We start from the raw sequence: 13,987 nt of genomic DNA, 5'->3' as shown, positions 1-13,987 counted from the left end.
CTGTGAGATAATAAAAAGGACTCTGCATTACTGCGGTCAATACCCATAACAAATGTAAAATTCGGCATTCTCACGGGTAGCGGAAAGGTCCCTTTCTCGTTGCCCCCACTCCTTCCGTCTGAAGTTAAGTGTTTCATATCACTGCTATTAATAGCAACTCGGAGTAACAAATCTGTACAAAGACATGAATATGGCAGTGCCTGAAAAACAAGTCGTCCCATGTCATCGTAACTGAACCACCAGAGTAATGTTTAGAAAATCTTTATGAGCAAAAGAAGCTCATGTGAAGTCTTGAAACTAGGCCTTTTGACTGCAAGGCTTCAGGAAACAACTTCTGGTACTTGCCTATAGAATTCTGTCTTGTTTATGACTTTAAACGAGAAATAAATTGGAAGGCTTTACAAAGATGTATGGAAACCCAGGGAAATGGGGCAGCTGCTGTCGCCAGGCACTTCGGAGACCTACTGTGCCTCATTTTCTACATGTGCCTGGGACACGTGAGATCCGCAGCAGCAGCCTTGGTGAGTACCGAGATAGAGCTGGCGGCAGCTGACAGCCCGCGGGATGCAGAGGAGCCACCACGTCCTCCCTTTGACGAGGAAATGACTCTGATGACTCAGCCCACGCAGTCAGTGCAGCAAGTGTGACCTTTCTAAAGGCGGCTGCCGTATGGAGCTGTTTCGCCTCTACTTTCTCCAATTTTCCTTTACTCAACAATGACCAGCTTCAAAGAAAAAGTTCACCGCTCTAATTGAATATTCTCCATATTGAGAAGGGTAAAAATAAACATTCTTCTCAGTTTATTCACGCATAAACTAGAATCATCCAAGTGTGACATCTGAAAGGAACTACATGATTATAATCTGAAATGAGAACAAAGTTCATCTTGTGCGATTTCTCTTTTTTTTTTTTTTTTTTTTTTTTTTTTTTTTCACTGGAGACCTTGAAAGAGGAAAAAGATTGCAGAATCTTAATACTCATTGAAGCTCAAGAAAGCCAGGGCTCTGCGCTCCTTCATTAACCTTTTTAGTATTCTGCTGGCTAATTGTCTGTCCGTTCCACCTTCTCCTCCCAGGTTAATGGGGTGGCTAACAGGAGAGGACAGGACGGTTGGCCAGTCACACCACAAAGCAAACTGAAAAGGTCAAAGTAATGCGCTGTATTATTCAGGGACTGCGCCTCGCCAGGTATCTTAGATCTTGTGTCTTCTCATGATGAATTGCAACAAGAACAGGAAACAGCCCAACGTGAAATTGGCTTTTGTGACAATGATTGTAGTTCAAATGGAAAAATGTAAAACTGTGGCCTGCTGTTGTTCTGGCTTTGGAGATTAGAGATGTGTGATCACATCTAGCCGCTGAATAAGCAACACGTTGCATTTGTACCACTTCTCAGCTGTGTTGTAAATATAATACAGTGTATGTAGTTTCTTCTAATTTTATCCATGGACTTTATTTTGGAAGTACTGTGTGGTGCCTAAGAGCCCTCCTGTGTCGTTGGTGTCAATAAGCTCACGATTAGTTTCTAGATTACTTAATATAAGACTCAACTTTTTAAGCGGTGGTTTGTTTAGAAGTATTAATGCCAACTCCTAGGAGGCCACCCAGAGTGGATTGTCCCCTGGTGTTTGCCACCTGTGTGGTCAAATGTGAAGGAACACTGGATGTGACCACTCTTTTCTCGTCCTTTAACATAAAGCAGAGGTAGAGGGAGATACTTGCAGAGGGCAGGAGTGTGGCTGAGGTGCTCCAAATTATTTTCTAAGTACTGTCTCTCTCGTTGACCACAGATGGAGGTTAGCGACAGCAGCCTACTGCTCAGTCCCTAGCAGTGGGTGCCGCTACCACGTGCCCTCATGTAGTCCCTACCACTGGATGTCACAAGCGCATCTTGTCTTCTGCCTCTGGCAATGCGTTATTTAATATTTCAGCTCTAGACCCATTCTCCATCACTTTGAATCACAACCTTGTGTTTTTACTGTACCCTTCTGATGGAAGAGACTCCACAAACAGCAAAAGTGAAAAACGTTTTTTTGAGACCAGCCGCTGTCTGGTCTGCCTTCTCTGAGTTGTAACTACATTGTAATCCAGTGGTAAACATACACCCAGCACCTGAAGGAGCTGACTGCTTGTGCTTGTTGTCCCTTCCAGGGCTTAGTACAGAAGTTCTGGCATTTGCAAGGAAGCAAGGATTGAAATAGCCAGCAGAAAAATTATGAGGCAGTCTGAGGGGAGAGGTTATTTATACCTCCCTCCCCCCTTTCTTTAAATTGGTGTAGTGTTCCTTGCTTTTCTTCGAGTGGTTTCGACTGACATCAGTTGCCTGGGGCCAGAGAACCTAGCTGTCAACTGATAAGTCATTTTTTGTGACAAAAAAAATCTGTGATGGAGGGAAACAAACAGCCATCATTCATTTGGAAACTAGTCTTTGAAAGAAAAGCGACCTGAAAGTGGAACTCCTGGGGAGTGGTGTGAGGTGTGCCCTTGTGTACGGGACCGCGATAGCCCCAGCAGCCACGGGCCAGGCTGGTTTTAATGGGCCTTTAACGAAGACCAGGATCAGGAATGAAGCCCAGCTTGTGGTAATATTTCCTGGATGGGAGGAGCCACGGTATATGTCATCACCCTATAGAAACTGCCAGCTAAGAAGCCAGAGGATCATTGTAACACTTTCTGCCATTTCTTCAAAAGGCAAGTTAAATATTATTATGTGGTTTAATTTTTGCGGGTGATCCTAGTGAATCTCATGCTTTAGAAACCATATTGCATGCAGCAAGCATCAGAAATTCACACACACCCGCCCCAGCCCCCCACTTCTTCCCCATTGTCCAGCCAAAACGTGGTATATTCATGGAGTAAAGGCTGACTCTGAGTCCTGAATAAAATACAGTGCAGATTTGGGAATCTGTGCATTGCAGTGGGTATTTGTAGAAAATGGCAATGCCCCTCCCCATGGCAGAGGCTCCTTTCATGTTTGCTTTGGGTTGTTTCGCAGCTGACTTCACCTCCCAACAAGTGCTTTAGGCTGTGGTGTTCTGGAGGCTAAAGGGCGCTGCAGCCTGGGCTTGGCTGAGATGTTTCCGACACCTTACAAATTGATTTGGGCTGTGGCCTCTCTCTCTCTCTCTCTCTCTAAGTGACGTATTGATCTGCGACGTAAGACAGGTTTTCCGCCCTACTTGATATCTGAAAAGTGAAATGTCACATCTTGTCTCGGGTCCAGGTCTCTCGCGAAGCTCCGTGACGAGGCTGGTACATCTTTCTCAGTGCGCTTGGATCAACTCACTCATGTCGCGCAGGCAACTGTTTTTCATCAGCAATGTTGCTTTTTTGCTTCCAACAATCACCTGTTTTCAGTGCGCTTTATTCTTTCTCATCATTTTGGGCAAAAAGAACTGATTTTTGCGTTAAATATTGCAGAATTGTAAGCCAGCTTGCATCAAGTTAAGAGTATTTGTTTAAGAGCCTCATGATTTACCAAACTGTGTGTTGTGACTTGATGATCCGTGGGGAGCACTCTTTCTGATTTAGTGTGTGCCTGCTCATCAAAGATGGATGATTGCCACTACGTGTCATAAAACTTCATCTGACAAAACCAACTCCATAGCAAAATAATGCCATCTCCAAAGGGCAATAATTCTTTGTTTCTCTGTCCCACATGTTTAAGGAGCTCAGGCTAGCTCAGATTTTCTCAAAAATATTTCTTTACACTTATTCTGTTAACAATGAACAAAGGACCATCAAAGCTTTTGCTAGTTCTTTCTGAGTTCTCAAAACTCTTTTATGAGAGCCTAGGAGGATGGTTTCTAGCACCTAAAAATCTGTAGGGTTTAGACTCCTTTCTGTGATAAATAGATAACGGGACTTTAGCAGCTAAATACCTTTTGAGGTCCTGGATTTTTAATTGAATCTTAGGACTGGGGGGTTGCATTTTTCCTTTCTTTCTATGTTTTTATTTAAAAATCACCCTTGAAGGAGAAAACGGAATGATCTGAATGCTGTTTTTATAGGGTGAGGTTATTTTCTTACAAAATAAACACAGTCAAGGAAAAGCAATGCCAGCCTTAAAACAGCCCACGCACGTCAGCCAGGGGCACCTGCCAAACGCCAGCTGATAAGGTGATCTCTGTTGAAAAGTAGGTGCGTGGCTTTGCTCACTGATGACAGGGCTTAGGGGATTTGGGATGTGCTTCCTTGAAGACCAAAGTGATGTAAGATGTGCCTACGTGACAGACTGCTGCCATGGGAGTGCCAGATGTATGGCCGGTCCTTAACCAAGAGATTTACACTGGGGAAGGTGGGTGTGGTTATTTTCATCTCTGGAGTGCTTGTGCATATATATATATATATATATTTATTTTTTTTTAAACAGCAGTTACCATCTAATGGAGGGTGGGGTGGGGGTGGAAAAATCACCCTTAGGGCACAGACAAGAACGAAGGACTTTCCATTCTTAACCACATTGAACAGCTGAGCTCCTTTCTTTATTTTTTCCTTTTTGTAGTGTCGTTTGTCTTGCACTTGTTGCTGCAGCCGTAAGGTGCAGGATGCCACTTTTCACCTATAGATTGTATCAATATCTGTAGTGTAAGGCGTTAACCTGGGAAGAAAGCGATGTGAGGCTGAATTCTTCTTAGCTGAGGATGGAGGGATCCCTGTTTTCGGTGCCTCTTGGGTGATAATCAAGCCAGCAGGATTTTGTAGAGTTTGGATGCAGAATATTCTCAGAGCACAAAATACAAGTGATTTTTTTTGGCTGGGTGTTACTATTTAGATAAACAAGATGATTATAAATAAGCCTTTCACAGACATTTAGTCAAGCTAGTCAACACCAATGAAGTATGGGTGTGTCTTGGTAAAGGAACCCTATAGTGAGGGGGAGGCTCATGAAGTGGAAACGTGTCTTTTGCTGACCTGTCTATCAAATACCTACAGTGTTAATTTTCTTGTTTGCTGTCGGCCATGTTTTTAGGGTCAGTAAGGGAAAGTTCTGCATTTCCTCATCCTCCAGTATCCCCAGTATGGGTGCTGTGTAAATTGAGTCCTCTTCATTTTTTCTGCTCTAGCTCTTTTCAGCCTTTTGTTCTCTAAATAATTGTCTTCTAATTGGTATAAGTAGTCTTCAATTAGTCCAATCTGCAGTTATAAAAAAGAAGTGTTAGAAGCATGTCCCTTCCCCTCTATAAAAACTTTAAAAGCTTGTGCACTTAGCTTATTTCAAAAGTAATTGTCATTAGAAAGAAAAATATGTGAAGGCACCTCTCGTACAATTGGCTGGAGTAGTGATACCCGATTTCCTAATTTTTTTTTTTTGGGGGGTCCTTTTCTATTTGGTTTCAATTACTTTACTGCTGTGGAATAGACACTTTCATTGAAATCTGTACATCTAAACCAGGAATTTATCACAACTCTGTCTTTAAATGGCATTGAAAAACAGCCACTTTAAAAGGAAGGGATGATGAGGAAATTAATCTTGGGCAAGTTTTTCTTGATAAAGAAAGAGAACAGACGCTTCTGGCATTTATATGCCAAAAATCAACACATGGAGACAAATGAGTATTCCACATTGCTGTGGTGAGAACCATTTTTCTATTAAATCAAAATGAAGTTCTGAATAAATATGTTTCCCTATGAATATAATACACTAGAGAATATAGTTAAAAGAATGGGTGACATCAGTGTCACTCCACACCTCCCCCTCCACCCCCCCCCCAAAAAAAAAAAAAAAAAAAAAAGTAATTATTTTACTGAAGAATGCATTCAGATAGACACATCTTCCTTGCAGGGGTGATTTCAAAACAACCAAAAATGTAGATTAATTGTACTGCGTACAGGTATGCTGTAAATACCAGGCATTCATAATTTCATGGCTATCTCTCCCCACACCTTACTTTTATTCATACCCTTTGTCAGCTTTTGCGATATGCAGCCTTTCTGTAAGGTGAAGATGAGAGCCATCTCCCTTCACACTGAGTTATACTCAAGACCTAGACCCTATATAATGTGAGGATCTAAAGAATCAATCTTCCAATTGCATTTTAAGCTGAATTAAAAAAAAAAAAAAGTCTGAATCTATCATCCTGACACACATTCAGTGGAGTGTGGCTTCTTTAGGCACAACACAGAAGAGCTGACTGTGAATTAATCTGAGCGTGGCTTCCTATTGTATTTATTCATATATTGAGCTGTTACTGAAGTGCTCCTCAGCCCTGAACGTGAAGCCGTGCCGTGTGCTCTGGCCATGGTTGGTGTCGAGGAGGGGTGCGCGTGTGTGACATAGATAGAAAATGAGGCGAGCAGAAAAGTTTATGGACCATTACATCTGCCTCCCCGGGGTGCCGAAGGCACAAGGATGCATCTGGGAGAGGACCTCTGCTGCCTCCTCCCCACGATGCTTGCAGGAGTGACATTTTCAGTGGATCAGCTTTGCATAGCACCATGCATGATGCCATGGAAGAGTTCTCAACGGCGCTGGTGAACCTTGATGGACACTTGCTCATGGGCTTATACTCCTCTGTTTCCAAGAGATCCATTGCAACAGGAGCGTGGCGTGGTTGGGGCTCCCTGAAGACAGCCTCACGGGCTGGCTGTGCCGTGATGTGCTCACCGTATAAACATACAGAGGATTAGGGAAAAGAATCACTATGCTAGCCTCATTTTAAAGAAGCTGAATTAAAAGCTTAGGAAATCATTGATCTGGCCAAAAACACATGGGAAGTCTCGGAAAGACTCATCACTTAGTGCCAAGCTCCAGCTCGGGGCCTTAGCCATATTAAAAACAACCAGCAAACCCCCAAGACTCTTCTTCAACAGACCAAACAAAAATGTCTACGACACCTTTTCCCATGGTTAAAAGCTATCTTTTCTGTTTTGGGGGTAGTGCTTGCCTTTGGGTGAGCACAAAGGGTGGTAATAGGAAGGGAACTGGGTCTCGGGTGATGGGTAGGGTGTGGGGTGAGGGCTAAGGGGGCACCAGAAAAACAAGTTTTACAGCAGCTACTTTAGGACCACCCAGCAGTGCCCACGCTGCTGGCGATGCCACCAGACGACCCCTGTCGGATGATGTTCCTACCTCAAACCATGGCTTGGCTGCTGTTGTGTGCTTTTCATATTTATAGAATACCTGTCAGCTCCAGCCCCCCAAATAAGTTCTAATACAGCATATCAGGGGTTGAAATAATAGTTGCTTACATAATTACAATGTTACTGACACAGCTGATGAGCTGATGATGTTATTTGCACAGCAGTGATGGCATTCAAACCCTTGCCGACTCACAATGACACTGTATGCTTTAAGCCCTAGCATGATTTAAATTACCATACGAACACAATGAAAATACAATCTCTTGACAAGATAAAGGAGGCGTGGGGGGGGAATGGCTTAAAAATCCCTTTTTGGTGGCTGCGGTGTTCAGTAGTGCTTATTTATGGCTTTTTAGCTTGCACATTTCATTTTAAGAAGGTAAATTGGAAGCATTATGTTCTGCCTTTTTGCCTTGATTTAGAACCTTCTTGTGCCTGCTCTTCTGCTGTCTGACTGCAGTGAGCCACCTTTGGGGCTCTCGTTGGGAAATGCAGATTTTTAAAATCAATAGCTTTACTTTTTTTTTCTATATTCTTTTTTCTCTCCCCACCCTCTAACTCTTTAAATAAGAATCTGTGTGGTTGGGAGTAGGTAGAAGGACATAGCTCGTAGCCAGCCCAAGCGTGATTAGCCTTAGAGCAACAGCTGTTGTAGGGAAATGGATTTTGGAAAAGGCTTGTGACTTATTCCCGATAGAGCAATAGCCGGCCACAGGCTGCCGCTGGGACCGACCCCCAGGGTTCTGTAGCTGAACTTCGCAGCTACTCTAAGGCTGAAGCAGTGAAGAGCTCTGCGGGACGTGGTTCCTGCAGATCATTTGCTGCTGGTGTCCCCAGTGATTCACATCGGGCTCATTTCGGGCACGATCCCGAAAGCCGCCCAGAGCCCAGCACTGCTGGGCCAGTGCCCCGTGCTGCCTGTGCTTGGGTTGTTCCCCCAGCTCTGACCCCTGCACCGCACAGCATCCCTGCGTGCCGCAGCCTCTGCTTGGGAGCTGGTCAGCAGCAGCGTGTCCCACCCGTGGGGGCCGTGCTCGGCTCTCCATAGCTGAACTTGCTGCTTGACATCCTTGGAGCCAAGTCTCTTAAATACTCTCCTGAAGATACGAAACCCCACTTCTCCCACCTGCCCAGCTGTACAGTGTCTTTACAGTCTTTTTCTCAAATGCCTGCTGACCTGAGAACTTCTGAAACCAAATTGGGCTTCAACCTACATTTAATCCTCTGCTGCTATGATGTCTTACTTTTGGCATATGCTGTGTATTTCCACCCCCCCCACCCCACCCCCCCAGTTACTCCCAGTAGCACAGTGGCAGCATTTCTACTTTGGATCAATGGGTACAGCCTTGGCCCAGCTAGAGGCTCCTCAGTGCATGATTGCCCATCTATTGAAGTTCCTTCCATTGCTTCCTCATTAGCTTCTGATTTCAGGCTGCTCCTGACCCTATTTCTTTCACTGGATTTTCCTCTCTGTCTTTAGTCTGGCTGTTGTTATCAGCTGGAAGGAAAAAAGGGGAATGAATGAAATGAAGATCAATTGGAGAGAAGGAAGAAATAGAAACAAAAGGTGCCTTTAACAAAATACATGCTTGGTCCACAGCACATCTGCGTGGTACCTGTAGGTGCTTTGGGATCAAGCTAAGCAGAGAAGCGTGGGGATCTGGGGACAGAAGTCTGCAAATGAGCCAGGTACTCAGCAGAGTATTTTGTGCTCTTTATGTTAATACTGAATTTATTTCGCATTGCCCCAAATTCTCCTCTTTACTTCAAATCCTTGCATTGATAATATGCTATGGAAGATATCAGTGGTGGAAATTGTTGATTTGGGGAGGGGCAGAAGAAAAAGCAAGGGAATTAACACCGAGAAAACAACTGGGCTTCTGCAAGAGTACAGATATATAGTGTTGGTGTTTCAGCTGTCTGCCTTTAGTTTTATACCCGTGAATCCACAAAGGTACCTGGGGAATTAAAGCAGTGGGCTAACGCTGGGTCTGCATGCCTAATGCTGAGGGGAATCAAGTTAGGATAAAGAGATCTCTAGCGGCTGAATGAAAATGTGAAGCAGGACAAGAAAAGCCAGCTTATCTGGCCCACTTGAAGGCAATGATACTATTTTTTCAGCCAGAGGAATGAATGGGAAGGACGAAAGCTGCATGTGTGCCCTCAGACCAAGAAGCTGCTGGCCTCGGCAGTACAGCCTTTGCTGTGTTGCCGAGACACCAGCGCAGAGCTGCAGCAGTGACAGGCTACATCTCAAAAGTATTTCTGTTCTTTTATTCTTGGGGAAAATCAGCTGAATGAGCAAGGTTGTGCCTGCCTTTTCCTCAGTGCCACACATCAATGCATTTTTATTCTGACATGGAGTGAGAAGGTGAAAAGCATAACAATTAGTGCACCAGAAGTACCTGGATGGACTGTAAGTGAATTAGTCTGCTTTGAATTCCAGTTCAGAGTTTACTGGGAGAAGAAAATGATCTGTGGTCTGTGCAAATACTGAGGCGACTAGCTCGTTCTTAACTGAAATGGTTTTACATCATTCTCTAAGCTTGGGCAGAATCTGTGAATGCTTATGTCTTTGGGACACTGGGGTAAGTTCACGTCCGCAGTGAAAGCGCAGAGCTCTTTGGGAAAGGCAATGCACCAGCATTAGCTGCTGCGATGAACTGTGGAGGGGCTAATCAGGCGAGGCAATATATGGTTTCCCTTTGGCTTAGGATTTGATTCGGACCTACAGGAGTTTCTGAAAATGACATTGTATAGATCCACACAAAGATAAGGAGAATACAGGCCTTGTTTGGAGCATATAAAAATATTTCTAATCCTGCCCTTTGGTACATGTTGTTCGGTGACGGATAAAGGGGAGAGGCTTGCCACTGTGAGCGTTCAGCCCTGCTCTCTGGATGCCATCCTGATTGATTTGCTCGCGGTGTGGAGGGATAAGTAAGCAGCTCTTGCTGGCTGCAGCTGAATTACAATCATTGAAAGATTTTGGTGTAAGGGACCTCTGGAGGTCACCTAGATCAACCTCTTCAAAGCAGGGCTTTATAGGCAGTTTGCGTCTCCTTTTCTGAAAATCTTACCGCATTTCTGGTAGTGCCCTGTCAGTCACTTCTGAACTTGCCTGGACGCATCTGCTTTTGCCCTGAAATACCACAAGGCAAGTATATACTTTGCCCTTCCTATGCACTCATAGGGATAAGGTTTCCCACATATGCTTCCTAGTTCTGTGATGTGTACCAGCTCTGATGAGGGAACACTGTGATACTATCCATCATTCAGCGTCGTTTAGTCCAAGTCCTGATGCGCCACAGATGTCATGAAACTTGTCAACCTTTGTGGCAAGGGGGCTGTTCCAAGGAACAGATGTCCATGTTTGATGGCTTACTGACTGTCCAAGGGAAGCTTCGTGGCTTGTCCAAAAATGGAGGAGCTTTTAAAAGAGCGGCATGAATTTGAATGCAAAGGCAAAATATCAGCTATTGTACCTGCTAAAGAGTTTAGAATGAAATGAGAAAGAGCCAGGATCCCACAAGGACAAACTCCTGTAGGAAAATAAATCTGTTTACAAAAATATTTAGATGGATAAGCAGCAAGCTGGCTCCATAAACTGTAAAACAGTACAAGTTTGCCTTGCATGGATGCATCCGTACACGTTATCTATAACACCTAAACATCCAAACTTCCTAAATCCCAATACAAACTGTGGGAGTCACTCTCAAATAAGAAACAGGTACTTTTGAAAATATATGCAGGAGCTATAAATAACACATAATGGCAAAAATGTTCTTCTGGCATACAGAATCTATTTTTATTACTTAGGAGTTATTAGTAATAGAAGGCAAATGAGCTGCCTTCAAACGTGAAGTACCTCTAAACGTTTTCCTTTGTCTCCCAGAGCAACTTGCTAAAGCACTCTTTGGAGTGAATATAACCGGAGGAACAGTACTTGAAGGGCCTATGGGAAGTAGGGATGGCTGTACAGGGTGTGGAGGAAAAGCTACTGATATGTTGATAAAAGTTAAATCCCAATCTGTACCTTCCATTAAGGTCAGTTAGGACCTTAAAGGTTGTTCAGTATCTGGAAAAAATAATATCATGATTTCACTGTTTGTGTGTGAAGCGAAGCACGTTGGAGCGGCTACGGTCGCCTTTGGAAGGGAGCGGGTTTGCAGAGCAGCGCGTGATCTGGGCTGCTGCGGGCAGGGGGGTCATTTCCTCATGTTTTGGCGCTGCAACCCAACCGACTGCACAACCCTTGCCTTGGACCTGCTTCTAGAAACGTACATAGCTTCAAATGCTGATGCCAAAGATAAATATGTTGTCCCTCATGCTCCGTTCCTGTATTTTCACATGCCTCATTTGTATGTGCTGCCTTTCTTTAAGGAAAGGAGTCTGACAGACAGCTCTGCTGCACGTTTCCATCGCAAAGGAATGAGTTCAGTTAAACACCAGAAACCAGTGTTTGCCAGTAGGTTCTCAACGCACTGGTGAAGCTCCAGTGCTAAAAGCAGATGGAGGAAAGAATGTTTGTTGCTGAGGAACTGAATAAAATTATTGTTGATGCTGGTAATGAATTACACTTATTAACTACCTTACAACTCAGATGGTCCTTTTGTACTTGACAAGCTCTCCTGAGATCACTGCCCAGTGCGGTATTTACTATGAGCAGTCTTGTTGACTCGTACTGTTTTTCACAGCAGTAACAATGCCGGTAGCAAGCGTTTATAGGGCTGGAGACCTTCTCTGGTAGAGGGCAGCAGGTGAGCAGACTGCTCGTTTATAACTGCCAGCATGATTAGCAAGGGTTGGGGAAATGTTTATCTAAATCCTTACGTGGGGATTGTTAATGCCCAGCACTGCCTGTGATTTAACTGCCAGGCAGCTACAACCAGCTACATTATTCCAGTGTTTAGGACATTTACTGCTCAGTTGCTGGATTTGCTGCTATTTAAAATTATGCCGGTGACTTATCACACCCTATAGCTTGGTGGAACAGACCAAAGCTCATCACAAAACACTCCTTCCCAACAGCATTAGCAGTTGCTGTTGCTGTGATGGCCTAAGCATTATGGGTATAGATGATAACTGTTATTAGACCAGCTGATTCAGCTGGAAAACCCCATGCTTTTATGTACAGAAACTTTCCTTCGGATGTGGAACAGCAAACCTGAAGCTTCCCACATCTCTTCAGACTTGAATAAAGCCTTGTATACCCCAAACCTCGTAGTCAAGGCCTCTGTTTTGATGGTGCAGTGCTGGTCCAGCAGCGATCAGGAGGTATAGCTGTTTGGTGTGTGGTCACTAAATAGCCCGGCTTTATATTAGATACTGGTGTCTGCAGGGTGGGAAATGGGCAGGATGCAATTGCTTCTTCCAGTGTAGCTGAGGGCCATGTAGGCATCTTGCAGGTGCAGCTTTTCTTCTCTTGTATGCAAGGCAAAGAATCAGAGACTCCCAAGGGCAGGAATTTATTTTAGGGACCAGGAGTGTTGATAATGGCTGAAATCCCATTGTCACCTGTCTCTTACTCAGAGCTCTGCAAATGCTGCCACACTTTTATTGCCCCTGCAATGGGGCTGAAGTTATTACTGGGACTCTGGTTGCCTATGTTTCTTCTGTGTTGCCTCAGCTTCAGTGGGGCAGATCTCATTTTCTGCTCAGGCACCCTCCTAACTTCCTCTGCCTGGTCTGAAAACTCCACTCGGTGCCAGGTTAGAAACCTCTGCCACAGCTGCTGCTTGTTCCTCTCGAGGCTGTTGCTGATTTTGAGTTAATCCTTTCCAGGATATCTTAATGTGTTTTCTGTAATCTTAGCACAAAGTTGATCTTTGGTCAACTCAACAAAAATTTCTGCATTTCTACCTGGTTGCTCTGTTATTAGTTTCCTTCATTCTCAGTCTACTTGAATCAGTAGCACTAATGTTATTTTCCTTTTGCATTTGCACTTTCTGACTTTGTTACACATTAGACTAGCACTCCCGCTCCAGAAAATGTGCTTTTCCCATCCTTTTTTTCCCTTTTCACAATGGGTCCATGCGTTCATGAAACACCTGGCTGTATCACAGCCCCAAAAGAGAACAAACCAGGAACCAGTTTCCTCCTATTAATTCAGGAACAGTCAAGCTTAAGTCAAGAAAATGCACCAAAACGCAACAGCTTCTGAAGCCTGCCTGCTCTCAGAGCAAGCACAGTTCCCGGTGGCTGTGGCATGGGCTCGGACGACTTTACAAGACATTACAAAGTCATACACATCAAATAACTGTCGTAGTGGCCAGTACAATGCTATTCAGCATCACGTCTACTTTCCATCAACGTACTATGAATCTCTCTCCTTGCTCCTCTGGCTGACCGAAAGACTAGCAAGCCTATGGCCCTTTTCCATGGCTTGATTTTCAATTAAGAGATAATGTCAGTGGAAGAGCACAGTTCATCAGATAGTGTTCCCCTGCTGTTGCAGAAGGCAGACATGCAGTAAGCAGAGGTCAACTGCTCAAAATCTATGTGCCTGGCTAAAAGATTATATAATATGTTAGGCTAGTTTCACTTCATTTCATATTCACATATATTAGTGCAGCATTTGTTGTATAGTTATCCTTATGTAAGTTACATCTGTTCTTTTATTCACTCATCCATGTTTGTTCTGCTTTCAGATTTATGAAACAGGCATTCCACTGAGCTCAGCAAATGATGGGCATAATAACTTATCTAAATTGCAAAGTATGTGATGCCCTTGAGGTAAACTCAGATGTGAAGGTTTTATGAAGTGTCTCACATGTGGAAGTGTAGGAATGTTTATTTGCCAACTTCTGTCTCTCCTTTGGCTGTTCATATGATGTTAAGAGGATCCTGTGAAAGTGCTACGAAAGCCTAGGGGCTAAACGGAGAAGTAGAACTACGTTATCTTC

At 44.0% G+C, this 13,987-nt stretch overlaps 1 protein-coding gene across 1 annotated transcript in view; it reads right to left on the bottom strand.

Annotated features, from left to right (window-relative positions):
• Positions 1–777: 777 nt before the first annotated feature.
• SPATA16 (spermatogenesis associated 16) overlaps positions 778–13,987 on the bottom strand; it is an 87,318-nt gene continuing 74,108 nt past the window's right edge. The window contains exon 11 of the mRNA XM_005242847.3: positions 778–5,135. Within this exon, the coding sequence (XP_005242904.3) occupies positions 4,974–5,135 (162 nt within the window). The 3' untranslated portion in view covers positions 778–4,973. The remainder of the gene's footprint in view (positions 5,136–13,987) is intronic.

This window comes from Falco peregrinus, chromosome 12, assembly GCF_023634155.1.
Source record: "Falco peregrinus isolate bFalPer1 chromosome 12, bFalPer1.pri, whole genome shotgun sequence".
NCBI classification, from domain to species: Eukaryota; Metazoa; Chordata; class Aves; order Falconiformes; family Falconidae; genus Falco; species Falco peregrinus.
This window is presented reverse-complemented; position numbering and strand designations above follow the sequence as displayed.